The sequence below is a fragment of the Xenopus laevis genome, chromosome 1S (genome assembly GCF_017654675.1).
Source record: "Xenopus laevis strain J_2021 chromosome 1S, Xenopus_laevis_v10.1, whole genome shotgun sequence".
Taxonomy (NCBI): domain Eukaryota; kingdom Metazoa; phylum Chordata; class Amphibia; order Anura; family Pipidae; genus Xenopus; species Xenopus laevis.
This window is the reverse complement of record NC_054372.1, coordinates 142,141,664-142,166,853: the sequence shown is the minus strand read 5'-3', so window position 1 is coordinate 142,166,853 and position 25,190 is coordinate 142,141,664. Positions and strand designations below refer to the sequence as shown.

At 39.4% G+C, this 25,190-nt stretch overlaps 1 protein-coding gene across 1 annotated transcript; it reads left to right on the top strand.

Moving 5' to 3' along the window:
- Nucleotides 1–7,119: 7,119 nt before the first annotated feature.
- smarcb1.S (SWI/SNF related, matrix associated, actin dependent regulator of chromatin, subfamily b, member 1 S homeolog) lies at nt 7,120–19,528 on the top strand. Its single transcript, NM_001092039.1, is given in 9 exon segments — nt 7,120–7,230; nt 7,931–8,051; nt 9,117–9,246; nt 9,361–9,498; nt 11,942–12,069; nt 13,874–14,040; nt 15,072–15,262; nt 16,351–16,482; nt 19,054–19,528. Coding segments are annotated over 9 exon segments (1,137 nt in total). The 5' UTR covers nt 7,120–7,140; the 3' UTR covers nt 19,094–19,528.
- Nucleotides 19,529–25,190: the final 5,662 nt, after the last annotated feature.

Genomic DNA, 25,190 nt, shown 5'->3' with positions numbered 1-25,190 from the left:
TCACGACTTATTCCGATGAATCAATGTCACTTCCGGTTTACAATGACAGCACTTCCTGATTCTTGATGGTCAGCGGGTCGCAGGTCCGGGTTGCGGATAAGGCACTTGCGGGTCGGGTATCGGGTCCAATCGGGTAAGAATGCGGTTTGCGGGTCCAGGTTGCAGGTAGCAGGTACGGGTCGGGTACGGGTTCCAAAAAATGGAACCGCGCAGGACTCTGGTCCCAGGCACTTTGGTCTTCACACTTTCTTTGTTGCACAAGCAATTTGACTGTGAACATTTAAAATTAGCACGCAGTTTGCTGTAATACCAAATGCTATGTTCTCACAATACCTCTATTGGTGCTGGACACTGATCCTGATATGAAACTGTTTAAGTGTGGAAGTTTTTTTTACATTTTGAGATTTTTTTTCTTGTGACATCATTTACAGATGAATATGATTGCTCTATTTGTTTAGAAGTAGTGAATTGGAAGAAAATTATCCCAAAATAACAAGCCACATTAGAAATACTATGTGATATAGAAAATCAAAAGCAGAAGTGGAAAAGATGGAAAAGATAAAACAAAAAAGGGAATAGAATTTTGGTAAATCTGCAACTTAAAAATCTAACGCTAGATGTGGTAGCAATGTAATATTCTTACAAGTATTATGTATGGGGTAGAGAAAGACAATGAGCTTGTGTTTAACACACAAACTTGAAGCTGACATGTCTGCTGTTATAAGCAAACACAAATTGAGAAGGGAAATTCATTGCAATTTTTCATTTACAGAAAACCAGCATCTTATAATGAGCCATTTGACTATAAGTAATATTGTGATGGCTAAATGTTACATAGAGTAAGCCAAACAAATGAAACCAGCTAGCAGAAATACAAAGTTTAATCAATTATACAAACTCTTGTGCCTTATAGGGGTCAGTTTACCACTCTTTTGGTAAAGTCAATGTTGGTTCCATTCAGCTCAGTGCCATGTATGTAGCCAGCTATACAGTTGCATCAAATGTGTGTTTTAATTACAAATGTGAATGTTTAAGTTTTGTACAGAAATACATTTTGGTATGTTTTATATATGTAATAAATCCACTTTGTTTTATAAACCTGTTCCTCTAGCTTTATAAAAACTTACAAAACTTGGAATTCATTGTTTTACCCAGAATTGATTAATAGCCTTAAAGCTTGTCATACATGTGGGAACCTGTTTAGTGAGGTTGTAAAAGAGTGGATCTCTTCTCAAATTTGACCACCCTCCCACTGGGCCAAATTTGGCTGACTTGATTGTTGGCTTGGGAGGCAATATTTGGATCCTACTGTGGTTATACTGGGACACATTGGATTAGGATTGCATTAATGTGTCTATTCAGCCCTCGCCAGATAGAGTTTTGGCCAGATATTGTTCAGGCAGGGAGCTGCAAGTGCACCATTCACTGGCCAATAAGTTAAGGTGGCCATACACGGGACGATAAAAGCTGCCGACAGACCGAGTCGGCAGCTTATTGGCCCGTGTATGGGGCCCCCCGACGGGCTTCCCCGATCGAGATCTGGCCGAAAGTCGGCCAGAGCTCGATCGGATGGGACTAAAAATCTCGTTGGATCGCGGCCGCATCTGTTCGTCCCGCGATCCGACCGCCTGTTACAATTTGTTAGGATCCGATCGTTGGGCCCTAGGGCCCACGATCGGATCAGCCTGATATTGCCCACCTCAAGGTGGGCATATTGGGGAGAGATCCGCTCGTTCAGCGACATCGCCAAACGAGCGGATCTCTCTGTGTATGGCCACCTTTAGCTATGGGACAGAAGAGATGTTTTGAAATGAGTAGACACCAAATTGCAATAGTCATTTGTGGAGGGGATAAGGGTTTGGATAGTTTTCAGTAGTAGATGGGTACATGTATGCTATGTTCCTGAGGTAAAAAAGGCATATACTGGTCAGGGATTAGGCTGCGAAGTGAAGGTGGGGTCTGATACCTACCTTGGTAGACTGGACTAGGAGGGAATATGAGTAGCTCAGCCTCAACATATTCACTTTCAAGTAGTTAGCAGCCATTTGGGATGCTGTGGCATTAGTCATTGTAATACTTTTCCTGAATAGTAGGGTTACGGTTACGGCAGAAGAAGATCTGTGTATCTAAGCAACGTAATTGCAACTTCCTGCGGTAGTACCTGGGACCGTGCAGGCTTCAGCAAACAGGGGCACTGGCTTGAGGACACAGGTAAGCAATAATAATCAGTGATTATACCTTTCCTTCTCTTATACCTGTTTTTTAAACAGACCCAAATAAAGTCTGGAATATTTCCTCAGGACCCAGAATATAGTGTATGCTTATTTATGTCAATTACCATTGTCTATTGCAAAAGGAAATTTCACTGGGTTAAGGGGGGCATACACAGCATGATAAAAGATGTTTATTTGGGACTATAAGACTGTGTATGCACAGCTGCTCAAAGCATACTGGGCAAACTGTATGCTTGTCACTATCATTGATGTGCAGGCTGGCCAAAAAATGGTCAGAACATTGGGTTTAGATCAGGTGCGGGTTGTACTTGCCCTGCCGCAGTTTATATACATTTTTAGGGTTCTGGGGCAGGGCTCCCTCATTGTTGGTAGGCCATCTACATGCCAGACCAAAGCAGGCTGATTTATTTGTTTGACCCTCTGGGATCATTATAGAGGCCCATGTGGTCCTGATAGGTATGCATGACCCATGGATCATAACAGTGGCCCATGCATGACCATCAGGACACCGGATTTAGAGCTCAGCTAAATCAACATGTATCTGCTTTCATTCAATTAGTTGAAACTTAATTTAAAAATGTAACCTGTCAGTCAGTAAAGTGTTGCTAAATGTGCAAAATATACCTTCTGGATTCCCCAGTTCAATATTAGCTAAAACTGCTCCAAGATAACAGAAGTGAGATCTTACTAATTATATTCTCTACAAGCAGAAAGGGTTATTAGGGCAAAAAGTGCTGTTCAATTTCAGTCTAGCTGTATATGGAGTGATAAAGTCAGAAAAATGTTCAAACCAATCAGCTGCTATGGAACACCATGGGGGTGTCTACATACTATCCAAATGTATTGCCACATGGCACACATTCCTTTCCTTTGGCTCATGGGCTAAACATGGGGGATTCCAGGGGCCTAGGTATGCTATGGGGGCTGCCCCTTTAAAGGTGCCACCTTGGCACAGGCCCTCAGGTGCCCGTGCCTATATAAAAATACTACCCTGCACAAGGGAACAGACTGGCATGTAGCATGTATAGTACACAACTGAGCATTTCACTTTTACAACTTTATAGAAGAAAAATTAGTTTGTATTTATCCAGGTTGATTTGATAACTGCTTCTCTCTGAAATGAATGCAGTGACCAAAATACCATGTTTTGCCCATTCTGTGTTTCAGTTCTGTAAAGTAGGATGCATTTATTAAAGAATGCTGTGATTTTCTACTCTGAAAATGACTTGAGGACACGGTTGGTTGAAACGGGGCTACGTTTTCTTTAAAACCTATACAAACTATTTGAGAATTGATTAGATAGTGAAGGTCCTCTTGACAGCAACATGTTTGATGTCTCCAGTCTCCAGTCTGATTTTGTATATTCCCCATACGAGGAAATAAAAGACAATTTTACACAAGTTCAGGATCTGGTAGTTCAGTTATTCAATTGAAAGATTTGATTAAAGTTAATACTAGGCTGTTTGGGCTTTTACCCTGGCTGAAACATGGCAGCAAAAAATACTTCACGCCATAGGGCTTATAGCAATGGCACACAAGGAAATGAGGAGCATCCAAAACCTGCACAAGGAATACCTGGAAGCAGAACTACTTTGCTGCACAGGAAACTACCCTAGACCAGTTTGTTTTCTGTTGAAGAGGCACATTGTCCTGGTGGCACAGGTTAGTAAGTGGTTTTAACTTTCCTCTTCCTTAAAGAGGTCCTTGATGGAGAATATAATCACTGCATAAAAATATTTTGGGAACTATCTAATAAACTCTCTGACACACGCTCTGACACCTTTTTAACCAGATCTTTTTGGTGGACAAAAATAAAATTTTGCACAACTAAGGAAAAAGTAACTGAAAAGTATAGTTTATCTTTAAGTTGGTATGATGTTGACAGTGATATGCTGCAACTGATATTTGTAATTGGTCTTAATTTTGTCTGTTTTTATATTATTATTATTTTCTTTGTTCAGCAAAGTTCAGGAACTATCTTGCTGCTAGGGTCCAATTTACTCTAGAAACTGGGCAGTAGTTTGAATAAGAGACTGGAAAATGATCAGGTACTTCCATACTTAGAGCCCTAAGTAGATTTGGGTCCCAAAACAAAATTATCTTAGGGGAAACTTTTGGAATGCCTCCTACAGCTTCTGGGCCCTCCCAGTAGTCATAGTTACTGCAATGCCAGGAGCCAGCTCCTCATCTGCCATAAGGGAAGCTAGCTACCAGTGGAGGCAAAGAGACAATTGTAATTTTGCTCTCTGCATTACTGCTGTAGCCCCCTAGAGGTAAGTGCTGCAAGGGTAGCAGTCCCAGATATGCTCCTCCCTTCTCAACTTCAGCCCACAGGCCCACTATCCAAACTATTTTTCTTCTCTCTTTATTCAACAACTGTATTATCTTTATAGCTTCTCTTTACATATTATTATCATCTATCCTCCCCTCCATTTCTTTTCTTGGTTGTCACATTGGAATAGGGAATGGCCATCATACAGAAACACAAAGCAAATGGTTGGGTGAGCAGAAGGGTTGACTGACACTTGGGCCCACAAGGAGTCTTCCTGATAGTCAAGTCCAACACTGGTCAGTTTCCTTTCTCTATTGTTACCCCTTCCCTACACATACTATTCCTACTCAGAATACCCATCTGACATAACCCATTGTGAAACAGATGGCTCCAGCGTCAAAATTATAATTAATAATTGCAGAAATTTACTTTACTATTTTGAGTATGGGACAGCTTCTCGCTCTGCATAAAAATGTTAGGCTTTATAAGTATAATTGAATATAAAGCTTTTTTTCACTTTATGTGTCATAGTATGGAATCAGTCGCGCTGCTTTATAGAATCATGACAGAAACAGCAAGCAAAGGGGTTCAAAGGGGTCGTTCACCTTTTAGGTAACTTTTATTATGTTATAGAACGACCAATTTTAAGCAACTTTTCAATTGGTTTTCATTATTTATTTTTTATAGTTATTTGTCTTTTTTTCTGCCGCTTTCAAATGGGTTTTGCTGAATGCCTTCTAAAAACAAATGCTCTGTAAGGCTACAAATGTATTGTTATTGTAAATTTTTATAACTGATCCTTTTATTCAGGCCCTCTCCTATTCATATTCCAGTCTCTTAGTCAAATAAATGCATGGTTGCTATTATAATTTGGACCCTAGTTACCAGATTGCTAAAGAAGAGCTGCTGAATAAAAAGCTAAATAACTCAAAAACATTTAATAATAAAAAATGAAAACCAATATCACTCTCTGCATCATACTGTGGGGCCGATTCACTAAGGGTCGAATTTCGAAGTTAAAAATACTTCGAAATTCGACCCTCGGATTGAAATCCTTCGACTTCGAATATCGAAGTCGAAGGATTTAGCGCTAATCCTGCGATCGATCGATCGAAGGATTTTCCGTTCGATCGAACGATTAAATCCTTCGAATCGAACGATTCGAAGGATTTTAATCCAACGATCGAAGGAAAATCCTTCGATCAAAAAATCACAGGCAAGCCTATGGGGACCTTCCCCATAGGCTAACATTGACTTCGGTAGCTTTTAGCTGCCGAAGTAGGGGGTCGAAGTTTTTTTTAAAGGGGAAGTACTTCGACTATCGAATGGTCGAATAGTCGAACGATTTTTCGTTCGATTCGTTCGATTTCGTTCGAATTCGAACGAATTTAACCAATTCGATGGTCGAAGTACCCAAAAAATACTTCGAAATTCGAAGTATTTTTCATTCGAATCCTTCACTCGAGCTTAGTGAATCAGCCCCTAAAAGTTATATCAAAGGTGAACAACCCCTTTAAGAAAGCCACTATTTTAAAGGCACAGTAACACCACAAAATCAAAATCTTTCACTCTATTGTACTGTTGTACTGCACTGGTACAACTAGGGTTTCCACCCGGCTGGTATTTTACTGGCCTAGCCGGTAAAATACCTGCCAGGGCCAGTATTACAAATTTACTGAGTTGACGGTAAATTTGTAATACCTTCAAAATTAGCCATTGTCCCGCCCCTAATCTACCCGACACTTTTTCTTTGAGGATCGCTCCATAATACATCCTCAGGCCGTTGTGTGCAGTGCCCTGCCCCCTCTACATCATAACCACACCCATTTATGGCACTGTCACGCCCCTTTTAGTCCCCCAAAGGCCGGTAAGTATTCTTTTAAAAGGTGACAACCCTAGGTACAACCAATGTGTTTGCTTCAGAAACACAATTATAGTTATATAATATATATAAAAAGGCTGCTGTGTAGCCATGGGGGCAGCCATTCAAAGCTGAAATAGGTGGAAAGGCACAAGATACACAGCTAGGGTTGCCAACTGGCCAGTATTTTACTAGCCTGGCCGTTAAAAATGTTGCTTGATGCCAATATTATTTATTGGCAAAAACCATAAGAATATAGGAAGGCTGGTATTTTTTTTCCAGAAAAGGCCTTCCTATATATTTATCTTTTTTCCTATTAATAACATTGGGATCAACCATCATCATTTTTACAGGCCAGGCCAGTAAAATACCGGCCAGGTGGCAACCCTACGACAGCAGATAACACATACGCACTATAGTATACAATGGGATTCTTTGGAACTTCTGTTATCTACTGACAGTGTAGACTCTGCTTGAATGTCTAACCTCATGGATGCAAAGCAACTTGATTATATAAACTATAGCAGTCTTTCTGAAACAAACACACCAGTTTTAGAAGTGCAGCTCAGCTCAACAGTGCATTATACTGTCATTTCTTTGAAATACTTAAATGTTTTGGTGTTACTGGTCCTTTATCGGCGTAGAAACCGTACTACTAGACATGCGCCGAAAAGCCGCGCATGCGCTTAGCTGTTCACTCGACGCCTGCGCTTTTGTACCACATAGCTTGCACATGCGCTGTTTGGTGGGCCCGGTGTTGGAACGGAGGCAGGATGATCATGGCGTTGAGTAAAACGTTTGGCCAAAAGCCAGTGAAATTTCAATTGGAAGAGGATGGAGATTATTACATGATAGGATCTGAGGTACGGACCCAGGGCAAACGCAAAAACGGAGCCGCTGAAAACGGCGTAATGCAAAGGAGGGGAGTAAAGGTTTTGGGACAAAGGATTGTTTCTTTGTTACACGCAGAATTGGGGACGAGACGAAGGTTCCGGTAAATGTAGGTGTGCAAAACATAAAAAGGGGGGTGGGGTGGGATTGCTTCATTAACAAAGAGTGGAGTATCCAACCGGGGCCGCTTCATGAACTACAGTTCCCATCATTCCCGGAATTAAGGAAGTGCTTGTAGTTGTAGTTTAATAGCAGCTGAAGCACTGGCAGAGAGATTGGGGTGTAACAACAAAGAACATGAGCTAAACAAAGTATCTGTAATGGGGGAAAAAAAATCCTTGGCTCATTGTTGTGCTCTGCTCACATGTGCTGCCACTTCTACTCTTTCTGTTTTGTGAGACATGCGCATGGTTTATTTTCAGTGTTTCGTACACAATAAAAGAGCAGTGTGCAGGCTATAGACACTGTTCAGCCTGTAACCTTCCCTAACCGAAAGACTGAACTGCAAATTTCACCTTGCCCCTAAAGCCTGGATCCTGGAGGTGTGATGGGCTTCATTGTATGCTGTCACTTGGAGGTGCTCACATCACATGTGTGGGGCTGCGATCAAATGTTGCAGACCTAAAAGAAGTTCCTTGTGTTTTGGATCTGAATACGTTCTTTCGTCCACAGGTGGGAAATTACTTGCGCATGTTCAGGGGCTCATTATATAAACGGTATCCTTCCCTTTGGAGACGGTTGGCAACAGTAGAAGAGAGGAAGAAAATAGTAGCGTCTTCTCATGGCAAGAAATGTAAATATTACTTCTTTCCTCTATCATGCTTTGATCTCTTGTCTTTAATTGTAGTGGAGACATAGAACAGCTTGGATCAACTTAAAGGAGAAATCAACCTGTGGGAAAAAAAACCCCTACCCCCCACCCCAGGTAGACCTCCCTCCCTCCTGCCCCCAGGCTAACTACCCCCCCCAGGGAAATGCCCCATACGCCATACTTACCCCTCAGCGCAGATTCTTCCAGCGAAGTTCCACGCGTCTATCTTCTGCGTCCTCGGTAAGCTGACTGGGAGATCGGCAATTTCCGTGTAATTGCGCGCATACGCAGTTGTGCAAATCGGCAAACTGTTCCAACTGCGCATGCGCAGAAATACCGATCTCGCAGTCGGCTTACAGAGGACGCAGAAGATGGAGGCGTGGAACTTTGCTGGAAGAATCTGTGCCGAGGGGTAAGTATGGAGTATGGGGCATTTCCCTGGGGGGGGGGGTAGTTAGCCTGGGGGGAGGAGGGAGGGGAGGTCTACCTGGGGTGGGGGTAGGGTTTTTTTTCCCCACAGGTTGATTTCTCCTTTAAGTGCACCAATAGTAGATGGTGGGACCTGGGTTTTCCACATTTTACCTGTACTTGCTGGATTTGCAGATCTATTGCCTCCAATGGGGATGTCCACAAGACCTGAAATCTGCTAAAGAGTCCAACCAAAGCTGGCGTGTTAGGACAATTCCAGATTGTCTTATAATGCTGGACCACTAAAGTGCCAAACACAAGAGTCCTCTGCACTCAACCCATTATCAATATATTTAAGACAGAGACATTTTGTGCATACTGCTACTGAAAAATGCCTTACCCTTTAAACAAAACAGGGATTGTTTGTCCATATATTGCAATATATTTAAGCTGGCCAACTACGTCAAAGTCATCCCATATCTGGCCAGTCCTATGCTCATATATAATATTATGCCACCCCCCAATTTGCCCCGTTGTGATAATTCCTTATTTTTTAATCTAATTGAAATAGTTTAAATGTAAGTTTTCAAACCATTTCCACTTTTTTCTTCCCTTTTCTTCACTGTTTTCTTCCTTTAGATCATGGCCATACCACTCTAGCGACCAGTGTTACCCTATTAAAAGCATCAGAAGTTGAAGAGATCCTTGATGGCAATGATGAGAAATATAAAGCAGTCTCCATTAGCACAGAACCACCAACCTACCTCAGGTGAGTGAGGCACACATTTCAGTTTTTATTTGAAGGTTTTAAAATGTAAAAATGTGATGCCATTTTATATTAGATAAGTCAGTAGATGCACTTCATATTTTGACTGTTTTTCAGGGAGCAGAAAGCAAAGAGAAACAGCCAGTGGGTTCCAACCCTTCCCAACAGCTCCCACCACCTGGATGCAGTGCCTTGCTCTACTACTATAAACCGAAATCGTATGGGCCGAGACAAGAAGAGGACATTTCCACTCTGGTGAGCATTACAGATTCTAATATATATGATAATATAAACATTTTTTTCTTTTTAAAGTAGATGTATAGTAAGAAAGAATTTGTCAGCTGATAACTACAAAGGTTTTTCAGTGCTGTGACACTAAATGATATCAATATAGTAAACAGATAAATGTTGACCATATTATGGCATCATAAATGCACCCTATTCAGGAATGTAAATTATTATTTATATGTTGGTTAGACGTTTACCTTACGAAAGAAAGGGCTCATAATTTATACCAGTCCCTCTCCCAGCATTAGGCAAATGTATTTACATGTATTTATTGTGCCAAGTATGAAGCTCAAGTATTAAAGGAATTACGCATAGTTTGGTGTATCTCCTATGCTGGTATAACTTTTGAGTCCTTTCTTACTGTTCTTTTCGGGTTCTGACCTAATTTCTCAAGGACGGTTTATGTATATATGTATATATTCTGGTTTAAGACGCTCTTTTTTTTCTGTATGTACAATAGCAATGTTAGTTCTAAGAGTTATGGCACACATGGCGGAGAAAACACCAATTGAGTAGAAAACACAATGTGTGCCATTAGCCTAAAATAAGCCCCCACATTTTGCCTCTGCAACTTTTTATCTGATAAAAGTGTCTTAGATAAAATGGCCCATCAAGTAAGACTGTGTTCTGTGACTGTGATACTGCCATATATATATATACAGTGGTGTGAAAAACTATTTGCCCCCTTCCTGATTTCTTATTCTTTTGCATGTTTGTCACACTTAAATGTTTCTGCTCATCAAAAACCATTAACTATTAGTCAAAGATAACATAATTGAACACAAAATGCAGTTTTTAAATGAAGGTTTACGTTATTAAGGGAGAAAAAAACTCCAAATCTACATGGGCCTGTGTGAAAAAGTGATTGCCCCCCTTGTTAAAAAATAACTTAACTGTGGTTTATCACACCTGAGTTCAATTTCAAAGGTTATAAAGCCATTTCTAAAGCTTTGGGACTCCAGCAAACCACAGTGAGAGCCATTATCCACAAATGGCAAAAACATGGAACAGTGGTGAACATTCCCAGGAGTGGCCGACCAAAATTACCCCAAGAGCGCAGAGACAACTCATCCGAGAGGCCACAAAAGACCCCAGGACAACATCTAAAGAACTGCAGGCCTCACTTGCCTCAATTAAGGTCAGTGTTCACGACTTCACCATAAGAAAGAGACTGGGCAAAAACGGCCTGCATGGCAGATTTCCAAGGCGCAAACCACTTTTAAGCAAAAAGAACATTAAGGCTCGTCTCAATTTTGCTGAAAAACATCTCAATGATTGCCAAGACTTTTGGGAAAATACCTTGTGGACCGACGAGACAAAAGTTGAACTTTTTGGAAGGTGCGCGTCCCGTTACATCTGGCGTAAAAGTAACACAGCATTTCAGAAAAAGAACATCATACCAACAGTAAAATATGGTAGTATGATGGTCTGGGTTGTTTTGCTGCTTCAGGACCTGGAAGACTTGCTGTGATAGATGGAACCATGAATTCTACTGTCTACCAAAAAATCCTGAAGGAGAATGTCCGGCCATCTGTTCGTCAACTCAAGCTGAAGCGATCTTGGGTGCTGCAGCAGGACAATGACCCAAAACACAACAGCAAATCCACCTCTGAATGGCTGAAGAAAAACAAAATGAAGACTTTGGAGTGGCCTAGTCAAAGTCCTGACCTGAATCCTATTGAGATGTTGTGGCATGACCTTAAAAAGGCGGTTCATGCTAGAAAACCCTCAAATAAAGCTGAATTACAACAATTCTGCAAAGATGAGTGGGCCAAAATTCCTTCAGAGCGCTGTAAAAGACTCGTTGCAAGTTATCGCAAACACTTGATTGCAGTTATTGCTGCTAAGGGTGGCCCAACCAGTTATTAGGTTCAGGGGGCAATTACTTTGTCACACAGGTTTGGATTTCTTTTCTCCCTAAATAATAAAAACCCATTTAAAACACTCATTTAAAAACTGCATTTTGTGTTTACTTGTGTTATCTTTGACTAATAGTTAAATGTGTTTGATGATTAGAAACATTTTGTGTGACAAACATGCAAAAGAATAAGAAATCAGGAAGGGGGCAAATAGTTTTTCACACCACTGTATATATCTAGATCTATTTAGAGATATATATATATATATATATATATATATATATATATATATATATATATATATATATATATATATATATATATATATATATATATATATACATTTTTTCATGTAGCAGACGGTATTCAAGTGCATACTGTTGCCTCTTACCAGAACTTGCAGCACCTGCCTGTTGGCATGGTGTTTGTCTTAGCAATGTTAATGCTGCATGTAAACTGGTTGAACTTCTTCCAGCATATGTTTACAGTGTAAATGCTTTGAGTTGATGCTTTGCTTTCGGTTTTGGTAACCGCGAGCTTTTCATTTTTAGCTTTGATGACCATGATCCAGCAGTCATTCATGAAAATGCTGCTCAGCCAGAAGTATTGGTTCCCATACGATTAGACATGGAAATTGATGGCCAGAAACTTCGAGATGCCTTCACGTGGAATATGAATGGTATGGCCTAAAGCTCTTTAACAAAGTCCTTTAAATGAGTATATACATCTGCATGGGACATGAGCCCAGTCACTAGAGGTTGTGTTTAAAATGTCTTCTGTCTGCTCATGTATGTGTGTGCTAATGAAAAATTGCTGCCAAGTATTTTCTCTGTCCTCTGATTTCTATAGAAGGGCTATGGGTTATCTATCTATCTACTGTATCTAGTATTTCATTTATCCATAGTAATCCATAGTGCTTGGATTCCAACAAAAATGAATCCTAAACAAAACATTTGGCTGTATCCAATAAATCCTAATTTGCCTATTTAATGTTAATGTTACACTAATGGAGGGGTGCACTTGCATGTCTCTATGAGGTTGGTGCATGACTGTATGAAGTTCACTTCCTTTTTTTCAGTTTAGTGGTTTTCAGATTGTTCACCATCAACAAAGACTTTTTTATTTTTTTTATTTTTTTATTGCTTTCCATCTTTATTTTTTTACCGTTTTCCAAAATTGTAGTTTAATGTTCGTATCTCTAGTGTCTAAGTCTGGCAGCTCAGTGGTCCAGATACAATTTCTGAACTGTTACAATTTGCTACATTTAGTTGATACATTTTTTTAGCAGCATCTGTAAAATATTGGCAACTATTGTATCAATTCTAACCGCTGCCTTTTATAAGACATCATTAAAAAAAGTCTTTATATTTGTGGCTAAACCATGTGCTAAAAGCAAATTCGTTTTTTTTCAGTTTGCAAATTCCATGAATGAAGTGCAAGTCTATATAGTCTGCATACAGATTTATAATGTTCCATGTATAAATGTAATACCAATATGATATGTGCACTTCTGTGTTTTCAGACAAGATTTGTTTGCATTGTCCATGAGCCATTGCCCTTCTAGTGACTGAAAACACAAAGCAACTATATCTGCCATTCGGGTCAAGTCAGGTCTTTGGCCAGTGGCTCGTTCATTTGATTACCCCAGTTTTCTGATGGATAAATCTGGCAGCTGCTTCCCATTAACCCATACACTATAAGGGGATAGTTTTACCTTGAATGTATACTAGTATAATTCAATATACATTCAAGCCTCTCAGGTTTGAAATTAAAAAAATATTTGAAAGGCAAATAATTAAGCAAAATACAGAAATGTAAGCTAATTTGAGATTGCCTGACAAAATGTCGTGGGACAATAAAGTAGAAGGAAAAATATAAAATAAGCAAGAGAGGGAGCTAAATTGGTGATAAAAATGAAATGGGGAAAGGAGTTAGAATGTGCAAACTGGGGAGGAGCATGGGAGTCAGATATGTGGGCTAGATGCCTAAAATTGCATGGAGTTTAATGGATCTCAGATCTGAATTCAACTCGCCAGTAAATTGTTTTTATGTCCCATTGCCTTTCTAAGACCTTCCACAGACCTTTATGTATGACTTTTATTTTTGTATAATGCACATGATAAACAAGCACTGGCTTACTACAGAATGTCCATGGAGCTGTCCCAGTTTCAGACATCATGGCTATTTTTAGCTGACAGTACAATGTGCATTTTGCTGATTTCTCTGAATTGTGTATTGCTGACTGTCCAGACTAAGGCTTACCATTGATGGATAAACTGTCAGTAAAGTATAAAGGTATATTACATGACTGCTACAATGAAGATGGTTCTGTATTTATTAAATAATTTTACTGTTTATTTTTTTTTCAGCATTGCCATTATCACAAGCTTTGTTGGAAACTAACTAAAACAATGTTGAGTTTAACATGGCAGGGCATTAGTTTGCCTATATTTCTGTTAACAGAACTTTCTTTTTGCCTGCAGAGAAGTTGATGACTCCAGAAATGTTTGCTGAGATTCTCTGCGATGACCTTGACTTGAATCCTCTGGCTTTTGTTCCAGCCATCGCTTCAGCTATCCGCCAGCAAATAGAATCATATCCCACTGATAGCATCCTGGAAGATCAGTCTGACCAGAGAGTCATCATCAAGGTACACATATAAGTGTTGTACCAAGTAGGCACTTTACTCACTCGCCACACTCACTTACAATTTGTGTACTAAATGCCTAACTGTAAGAAGCACTAAAATTCAGGTGCTGGTTAGCACCCTATCATCCATAGAGATTAATCATCCCGCATGTGATTTGTATTCTTGGTGGCGGTTATGCAGTACGGGGAAATTAGTTGCCTGCAATTAAGAAGATTGGTCACTGGGCGACTAATCTCCCTGTCTGCAACCACCCTAAGGGCAGGGGCACACGGGCAGATTTGGGGAGATTGTCACCTGGCGACTAATCGCCTCTTCTTCGGGGTGACAATCTCTCCGAACTGCCTTCCCTCTTCCACCTGCTAAAATGAAAAATTGCCTGCGCCAATGCACTCGCGGTGCTTCAATTTCCGGTGTTGCCTCACGAGGAAACTTCAGGTGACTTTGAAAATCGACACGCTGCGAGTGCATTTGCGCATCCGATTTTTCATTATAGCAGGGGGAAGGCAGTTTGGGGAGATTGTCACCCCGTTGAAGAGGTTAGTCGCCAAGAGACTAAATCTCCACAAATCTGCCAGTGTGCCCCTGCCCTAAAAGGTATATTGCCTATATAGACTTTTCAGTCTCTTTGATCTTTCCACACTGAACTAATGAGTTTACAGCATTGGCACTATAGTTTTATGCCTGTGTTGTACATTCCAACTCTGCCTTATCAGAATTGTTTATGAGCAGATGAATTTACTTTTTCTAGGGATTCTCTTAAAACACAGTTTAAAAAAAGCTCTTTCAACAAGGAAATTAAATGTTATATATTTTTTCCTTTATTTAAAGCCATGGGTGTCAACATTTTGCAACTTATATGAAACCAAAAGTAAATGTTTAAAGTGTATATACAAATGCACCATGCTACCAAGAAGTAATTACATTGTTCTGTCCTAAAATTCTTCATTTTTACATCCCTTCAGACAACTCTGCTTATGCAATGAATGTAAAGCAACCACATTAGTTTATGCTTCTCCCTGTGTCTGTTCCAGCTCAATATCCATGTTGGAAACATTTCATTGGTAGACCAGTTTGAGTGGGACATGTCTGAAAAGGAAAATTCTCCTGAAAAATTTGCTTTAAAGTTATGCTCGGAGCTTGGACTTGGTGGGGAGTTTGTTACTACTATTGCTTACAGTATTCGAGGGCAGCTCAGCTGGCATCAGAAGACATATGCGTTCAGGTAAGTGCTATGGATGCATGAACTATATATTCTGCTTTTTTAAACTGCTAAATAAAGATAAAACAGAATGGCACACTTATTGGCCCATGTATGGTGCCCTCTGAATGGCTTCCCTGATCGATATCTGGCTGTAAGTCGGCCAGATGTCGATCGGACGGGTCAAAAAACCCATGGATCGCGGCCGCATCTGTTTGTTGATGCGGTCCAGCGATCCGACCACCCGTTACCCATCGTTAGGATCCGATCGTTGTGCCCTAGGGCCCACGATCGGATCAGCCTGATATTGCCCACCACAAGGTGGGCATATAGGGGTGAGATCCGCTCTTTTGGCGACATCGCCAAACGAGCGTATCTCTCCGTGTATGGCCACCTTAAGGCCGTCTCCCATAGACTCTCATTTTAATCAAGTAATTACATTTTTTAAAAATTAAAAAAAAGTGTCAAATGTGAAATCTTCTGGTTTCATATAAAACCACTGTGGTCTTAAATGCGAAGTTTAAAATGTAAATAAATGGTTCCCCCCCAGCTTCCCTGTTTTAGTGAACATTACTAATTTGTTTCAAGGAGGAAATACAAACAGATGTTTTTCCTCACACTTTTTTCTTCTTCTTTTTGGCTCTCCGGAGTCGTAGCTATTGTGGAGCTCCTGTCAGAGATTAATTTGGATCGGTTGTTTTACATATTGAGATTATCTGAGATGAATTTTATTTTTTCAGAGTCAAAGTAAATGATCTGATTTCCTTTCTACGCACAGAAACACGTTTTTCTTCTCTGCAGTCACTTCAGCTATGTCTTGTGCTTAGTGCTGGTTATTCCATATCTAAAGAATAAAGTCATTAAGAAATGGGTCTACTCTTAAATGATTTTAAAATAAAATGTGTTTTGCTTGCCAACTTTGATTCAAGGGCATATGTTTAGTGAAACTTTCATACACTTTGTGGGATAACATATGCAAAATATGATTGCCCAATGTTTCTTTGAAACTTATACTTTTTCTATAGCATATGTGCATTTAAAACTCACATTATTCATCATGTGATCCTGTTCATGCAATATTTCATTCTTCCCACATAATTTTCTTGTTTCAGTGAAAACCCACTGCCGACAGTAGAGATAGCTATTCGAAATACAGGCGATGCTGACCAATGGTGCCCCCTCCTGGAGACCCTCACTGATGCCGAAATGGAGAAGAAGATCCGGGACCAGGACCGGAACACCAGGTGCCACCGTCGTTTCATACGCTTTTCCTTCCGGGCTTCCCGCCGGGGTAGAATATAGACAACAAGGTGGAACTTCCTCTAAGCCTCTGCGAGGAAAACTTTCCAGCTTATGCGCACCAGCCTATGATGTGATGTGTCTTTATCTGTGTCTGTGCTGTCGTTGCTTCAGCCGATGGAGCTGCACTTTTTATTGTTATCACACTTTGCAAGTGATGTGTTGGTATTTAATCTGACTTTAGCTGGGGGGATTGGACATTTCTCCCAGTGCTCGCCTTTAGCTTAGTAGCACATGTAATTGCCAGTTTTTGTCTTATTGGGAATTTTTTTAATGCTTTAAGCCCTGATTGGCCTTCGTGCCCAATGTACTCGTATACCTCTCCAAATTTCTGCTCCCTTGTCTCACATTGAGATAAACTGACATCCTCCTTCTTTTCTGCCAGTGGAACATGCAAAACACTTCATTTCAGGTCCCATTAGCAGCTATAGGGTATACCCCTATTTACAGCAAATGGCCACAGCAGAATTATGTATATGTTCTATACCATCTTGCATTCTATAGGGGTAGCTTTAGTGCTCTTTACATTGTCCAGCAAAAGCTAAAATCTGGTGCCAAAACAATGGTTTATTGTTGTCTGGTTAAATAGATAGAATTGTTGCTTTATCTAGTACGCTTAACACGTATACCTTTGTCTTTAACTGTAGAGAATAGTTATGCTAATGCATGTTTCAGGCCAAATATTTCCCTATTTTATGCAGAGTTGGTGGCTTTATGAAATACTTTTTTGCAGTATTATTGCAAGTTTGTTACATTTCTTCTCCACTGCATATGACAGTGTAGCTGCAGTATTATGGTTTTCTTGGAGGGTATGGAACACTGTACAGGGTGGAAGAATATTCCACGTTGGCGTAATTACTTAAGAATTATTTGAGCCCCCTGTAAGTGGAAACTTTTGACTGTGTTTAATTGGCTTTGTCAATTGATAGGAAAGCCAATCCCAAAGAATAATTTTACTGCATTTTGTTGCTCAGTTTTATGTATTTAATGTTATTTGCACTTTTTTGTCATTTGTTGATGGCCTTTGTAATGTTTGGACTGTCTTAAGTCCAGCAAAACCATGCAGGGTAATGCAGGACATACTCTGGATGGGCTTTGCTTCTGCACTTTCTGTACACTGCAGTTTACTCTACTAATGAGTCAAATCATGTGCTTGATGGTAATTAACAGTGTTTGTCATGGCTGTTTCTGACCTTTGTTGTCTTGTGATTAATAACCATATTTGTAGATAAAAATTCTAGTGAATTTAGAGTTGTGGTTAGCAGTGTCTATTTTTTGTTTGCTGACTTTAGCAATGCCTCTTGCAGCAACTAGATATAACTCCCAATATTGTTTTTATCTTTATTCAGGCAAGGTGTCCTAGAATGTCATGGCAGAGTTGGTCTGTTTTAAACAGCTTTTTGAACTTTTGGCTTTTTGAACATAGGCATTTTCCTTTCAGAACTTTTTAATAGTGACAAAATTCCATAAGATGACTCCTACATTTTTTTCCAGCTCCTTAGATTTATCTCAAGCCTTACTATGTGCCAAACAGTCAGATTTATCAATCATGGCTGACGTTTAGTTAGATAGGAGTTTGTACCACTCTATTTGCATTGGGTCTGCAGTGGCTCCCATTTAAATGTACAAGCCTTAAATCCTTAATTGTTATACTGGTGCCTTTAACAAAGAAGGGGTAAACCTTTTCAACTTTTGGAGACTTAACAAGCTGGATTAATAAAAGGGGAGTCTGTGTGTTAAAGGGTGTTAAGAGTTTCTTTATTGACCATTATCTATAGATGGTAGTGTAGAACTGTATGGCACACTTTATTCATTGTAGGGGCTGCTCACTCCCAACTTTAACAGTAACACCAAAAAAGTGAATTTCCTGAATATATACTTATTGATTCGTTTCATGTGTCCAGTATCGGCCTGTAAAATATTAAAAACATTAATGACATTTTAGTTATTTAGAATACAATGTGGACTGTAAAGGACCCTGCATGGCACCTAGTGTTGCTTCATAGGACCATAGTAATATCTATGCCTTTAAAGCGTCTGAAAAAAATGCAGTTTTCACATGATAATATTATGTGATATTCATTCATATATAGTATTTCCTGATGTTATTTAGCCCCCACACATGGCATTATTTTAGTGATCATGTAGTATAAGGCTGCTTCTCACAACTAGCAGTCTTATGCTACTTATGCCACTTACCTGTGCCACATGACTAATAGATGTGCAGGCTCAATTTACCCTTAAGTCCCATTTTAACCTTTATAAACTATAAATCCTCTATAAATCCGTAAGTAATGGCATTCTGCGTATTCGTTAAGGCATCTGTTGGTTTTTTTCCCCTGCTAGTTATGAAGAAGGTTGGAAGTGTACTAGAGATGTTGTCAAGTGCAGTACAATCCTTTCTGATCACTGTAACCGGATTAAGTATCTCACATGAACCCCTGCCTTAGAGTTAAGCATACACCTAAAACCTCCTTATCATTTACCTTGCCCCTCTTCTCTTTTCCTCCCTATAGGCGTATGAGACGTCTTGCCAACACTGCACCGGCCTGGTAAACAGCCCCCTCCCGACGAAACTCACGGTTCACATCCTGGAGATGGAACCCCTCCCCATAAATGACACAATGTAACGATTCTAAAAAAAACAAAACAAAAGTAAAAATTCTAATTAAACATTTTGAAGGAGAGGACGGTGGTCCCAGCACCTCCTGAGTCCATTTCAGAGGGAGCGGGGCACCCAAACATTCCACATTCTAAGCAGCAGGGTGCTGCTGAGTTTGGCTCCTTCAAACCCCTCCTTCCATGTACAGAGAGTGACGCATTAGTGCTACCTGACTACCGGAAGACCTGAGACAGATGTCCCAAGCCCTCCTTTATACCTGTGAACGTAATCTGTAAAGCTTTTGTGTTTTATTTTTATTTTGTATAGGTGCCTAATGCACTTGTAGGAAAAAACTTTTTAAATAAAAGTAATGCTCATTATTCTGTAAACCTTGTTGATTATTTTCTTCCTCTTATTTTGGTAACAACTGCATGAGCAGTAATTAATTCATAGTGTGGTATATGTTGAGTTGTTTTCTTTTTTGGTTAAGAACGCAACTAAATATTATTTTGCAGAATGGTTCGAGCCAAAGTATTCTACAAGTAACTATACTTTTCACTATCGTTTCCTTGTCTGTCTTATGATGTACTGCAGTGGTGGATTGTTACTAACTAGCAATGCATTTTGTTTATATGGTACACAAAATACAATGTTTTTTTGGAAAGCTTCTACAAATAAATTATCTGCCCCAATGTGCATTGAGAAATATGGCATAAGTATAAAGGGTTTAATCTACTGGTTTGCCAAACTTCTTAAAAAAAAAAGTTGTGTATTCTGTGGTATTACTTAAATGACAATGGGTTTGTAAAGCCTCTTTCTGATGCAAAACATCTCCAGCAGTATCTATTAAGTATTGGCTGTCAAAATGATGGGGCTAGTGAGTGGTGGTAACAATGTTATGCAAAATATCCTTAAAGACGAAAGCATTAAGAATGATGTTTCTTGTGTATTGTTGAAGCAGTGGGGTTGTTTTGGTTTTTGAAAGTACAAATTGTATTTCTTATTATAATGTGAAGTTACACAATTTTCTTTGCAGGCTTCAAGATTCAAGAATCTGTGGTTTTCTTGGTACATACAGTATGCTTTAGCTGGATTTCTGGCTACAGGGATGGGATCCCTTATCCGAAAAACACTTCAGGTCAACCCCCAAAGAGCCCACTTTAAGCAAATAATTATTTTTTTTTTTTAAATGATTTCCTTATTCTCTGTAGTAATAATTTGGAGATCCAAATTGCAGAAAGACTCTGTATATAGAAAACCCCAGGTTCCCAATGATAGATCCTACACCTTTATTTAGTAATAGCAGTTCAGTCCTCTAACATTCTACATTGTCTTCTGTCCCTTGACTACGCTTGTACAGATAGAAATCAAAATATACTTTTCATATTAGCAGAAAGCAACCTCCAGGACACCTGCCAGTCTAATCTCAGGTAATTGAATATCTTCATGGATGATGCTAGTAAACCATGTAAAAAGACATTGTAGAATATATTCCAAGTCTTTGTTGAAACGTTTACCTATTTAGATGCAAACACAATTATTTGCACCATCTTCATATTGCATTCCAGTAACTTATTGTTTGTATTGTTTTTTTTTTTTTTTTGTAAAAGTTAACGTCGTTTGCTATACTCAACGTTTGGCACTTCTTATTGTTCTTGACCTAGATGTACTTTTAGTTGTGGGTCGTAAAAGGTGTCTATAAAACTATGTAAAATGCTCCAGGATTGCCATTGCTGCAATTGAGACACGCTTTGCACTTGCTAACACTAGCTATGCTGTTTTCAAGGAACTCCATTACATTTATAACCAGTGGGCTTGTGGTCTTGTATCAGGAAATATATGATTTTTTTCTGATCGTATTTCTTCAGGGTTGATGAAGCCACATGCATGTTTTAAGTTTGCCATGACCAGTAATTTATCACTCTGTTTTACAGGTTTCTGAAGAGAAGACTGTCAAGTCATGATTTGCATTTTCACTGTCCCCAATAACTACCTTCAGAAAGTCTACTCGCTTCAGAATTGTGTGTGTTTTATTCCAGGACATTTGCCCACCTTCTTGGTCATGAATCTTTTCCAAAAGGGAAAGCTGCATTGATTCTGTGACGTGTTAGCTGCTGGTAAGTCCATCCTCATTTGCAATGCAGCCTTTTTTATATGTATTCATCATAACTATGTACAATCCAGCGAACAAAACATGGAGAAATTGTTAGTTGGCTCTGGATGAAATTGACCCTGATGCCTTATTTTTTAACCTTGTATACAGCGAAGTTAGGTAAATACAACTCCCAGTCATTAATTCATTCAATCAACTTATAATTAATCATTAAATCATACTAGGACTTCTGGTCCAACATCAGGTGAGGACTCAAGTTTAAGAGAGAGTCCTAGGGGCGTATTTATGAACATTGGATACAAACAGCACAGTGATGTTGCCCATAGCAACACATCAGCAATTAGCTTTGAATCGTAACCTACAAGTCAGAAAAAACCCCCCAAAGATCTGATTGGTCACTTTGGGCAACGCCACTGATAACATAAAAATAAGGATGTTGCACATGGAATCTGCATTTTAAGTAGGAGCAAGCATGAAGTTGAGATGTGACTGTTTGCATTATGTTCAGGATAAATATATTTTTATTAAAAACTAAGCTGTCTGGCATTCAATATAGTGGTTCAATTAATGATTAATTTACCGATAGAGCAGCATCGAGCAGCATACCCATATCATACACAAATTAAACTAAAGGCTGTGCTTTTCATTTAATACCTCCCTGGAACATTGATTCCTGAAGTTTGGAACAGTTGATAAGTAAAACTGATCCTATCAATGTCAGGCAGCAGCATTTAGTAATAAACACAGGCTTGGAAATACTAATTTAAATAAGATGGAAGGTGGTTTTCAGGGGTTCTAGTATTTATAGTCCTCTCTCAAATGCCTTGTAGATTTAACATCCACAAGAGTAAAATCTAAAGATTAGAAATAAGGATGCTAGCATTTTTTTTTTTAAATCTTTTTTTCTTTGTTCCTATTTTTTTCAATAATGTAAGGTTGAAGCATAACCAGAAAAAAAAATACTTCAGGCCATGACATCTTCTGTACTCATTAAAGAAACTAATTAGCTCCAGTATCCATTGGGAAACTCCTTAGAATGGGAACCTCTGCTCTGTAATTTTGTTGATCAAATGCATCTGTCATGTTTCCTTCAATCAACATATGGGCTATACACAGCTTCAGGGCTTAATTAGTCTTTAGTTCTGTATGTAAGAAACCAGATTTATGCATGCAGACACATGGCTGAGCATACCACTTTTATCATGTGGTTTCTGGAATGGATTATTGGAATAAAAGCCATGTGCTGTGTAAGCATTTTAAGCATATGTTTAGAATTTTGATACTCAATTGATATACGTGTGACAAATTAAGAGCTGAGTTCATGGCACCGAAGTATGGGTATATTAAAGGCATGTTGAAGCAGAAAACCAAATGTTAGTAGCTAGTCTGTTTAATGTGATGTGAAGTACTGGTCAGTTAAAGGTCTTTAAAGGAATTGTTCAGTATAAAAACAAAAACTGGATAAATGGATAGGCTGTGCAAAATAATTTTTTTTTTAAATATAGATAATTAGACAAAAATGTAATGTATAAAGGTTGGAGTGACATAATAGCCTGCACGCTACTTCCTGCTTTTCAGCTCACTTGGTTTCCACTGATTGGTTACCAGGCAGTGACTTGAGGGGGGACACATGGGTCATACCTGTTGCTTTTGAATCTGAGCTGATGGTAAGGATCAATTACAAACTCACTGAACAGTTATGTCCCATGTGGCCCCCCTTAAAGTCACAGACTAACTCGGAGTTAAAGAGCTGAAAAGCAGGAAATTCTGCCCTGTTATGTTAGACATCCAGTCACTCCAGCCTTTATACATTACATTTTTGGATAACTAACTATATTAGAAACATTTATTATTTTGCACAGCCTATCTATTTACCCAGTTTTCATTTATATACTGAACTGTTCCTCTAAGCTGGCTATACACATGCAGATTTAAGATGCCAATGTGCTCCTTTTAGGGTGAGTTAACAGATTTTCCTTCAGTGAGAGAGAAAGTTTGCCAGTGCTCGGTTTGCCTTTAAAAATAATTACAAAAAGATGAGGTGTTAGTACCACACTTTGGCCAAAATATGCCACGGTTTGTGAGCATTATAAGTTTGTAGTCCATTAAAAATCAAGTCCCCCAGCAAACTGTGTGACTGAGTAATAAGACCACTGTGCACTTACCATTAGCTCAGAAGCTCTAGTGGGAAAGCTTTTCCTCCAGTGTATGGGCCCTTCTGGATTACTTTGCCGACAGTTATCTGGCTAAAAATAATGTGGTCTTGGCCACAGCAAATGCAGGAGAATTGCATTTGTGACATACAATTGTCAGGGACAATAGAGTATCCTAATGTGATTGTGGGGGATTAATTCATCGATGACACCTATTAAGCACACTTCCAGAGGGAAACTACTAATTACCCCTGGTTGAAATTAACAAATTATACACCGATTGTGTGGCCTATTACCACAGATCATAAGTAACAGTAGACACTTTATAAAAGGCACATGTGGGGCCCAAAATATGTTGTGTATGACACACTAATAAAAAAAAAAAAGCTTATTGTAAGTAATCTTGCCTGGTCTGTGCTCCTTCTAGCCAAACTTATAAACAAAACTTTGTATCTCTGTATTTGAAGTTCAGCATTTTATGGATAATTGGTCAGAGAGGGGCGTCCTGAGATGGTTTGTTGTACCAGAAATCCGGAAAAGAAGAGTCACCTCGCACACCCTGGCCTTCAGCAGCTCTGCCAGGTGCTCAATTACCTGGAGGGATCGGCACCCTCCTCAACCAATGGTAAGGAAAAAAGGCAATGGCACACTGGACACGATCAAGCAGGGAAAACCCTTGCAAAGATTTATTTGCACACGATGCAACGGTTCGGGGTAGTCCCCTTTGTCAAGCATGACAAAGGGGACTACCCCGAACCGTTGCATCGTGTGCAAATAAATCTTTGCAAGGGTTTTCCCTGCTTGATCGTGTCCAGTGTGCCATTGCCTTTTTTCCTTACCATTTGTTGTACCAGAACTCTGTGATCTCTTTCAACCATGAAGCATGTGAAGAAGAAAAAGGTCTCCACCTCTAGATTATCTTTGAACCATACCTCTGTAAAGTATTCTATATTTTGGCCTTCACAGCCCGCTACATATACAGTTAGGCCCATAAATCTTTGGACTGAGACAACTTTTTTTATTCTAATTTTGGTTCTGTACATTACCACAATGAATTTTAAATGAAACAACTCAGATGCAGTTGAACTGCAGACTATCGACTTTAATTCAGTGGGTTGAACAAAAGATTGCATAAAAATGTGAGGAACTAAAGGCTTTTTTTAACACTATCACTTCATTTCAGGGGCTCAAAAGTATTTGGACAAATTATATAACTGAAAATAAAATGTTCATTTCTAATACTTGGTTGAAAAACCTTTGCTGGCAATGACAGCCTGAAGTCTTGAACCATATCACCAGATTCTGGGTTTCCTCCTTTAATGCTCTGCCAGGCCTTTACTGCAGCGGCTTTCAGTTGCTGTTTGTTTGTGGGCCTTTCTGTCTTAAGTTTAGTCTTCAACAAGTGAAATGCAGCTCAATTGGGTTCAGGTCAGGTGACTGAATTGGCCATTCAAGAATATTCTACTTCTTTGCTGGGTTGCTTTGTCTGTATTTTTTGGGTCATTGTCCATCTGTATTATGAAATGCTTCCCAATCAGTTTGACTGCATTTAGCTGGATATGAGCAGTTTCTGAACACCTCAGAATTCATTCGGCTGCTTCTGTCCTGTGTCACATCATGGATAAACACTAGTGTCCCAGTGCCACTGGCAGCCATGAACGCCCAAACCATCACACTGCCTCCGCCATGTTTTATAGATGATGTGGTATGCTTTGGATCATGAGCTGTTCCACGCCCTCTCCATACTTTTTTCTTGCCATCAATCTGATAGAGGTTGATCTTGGT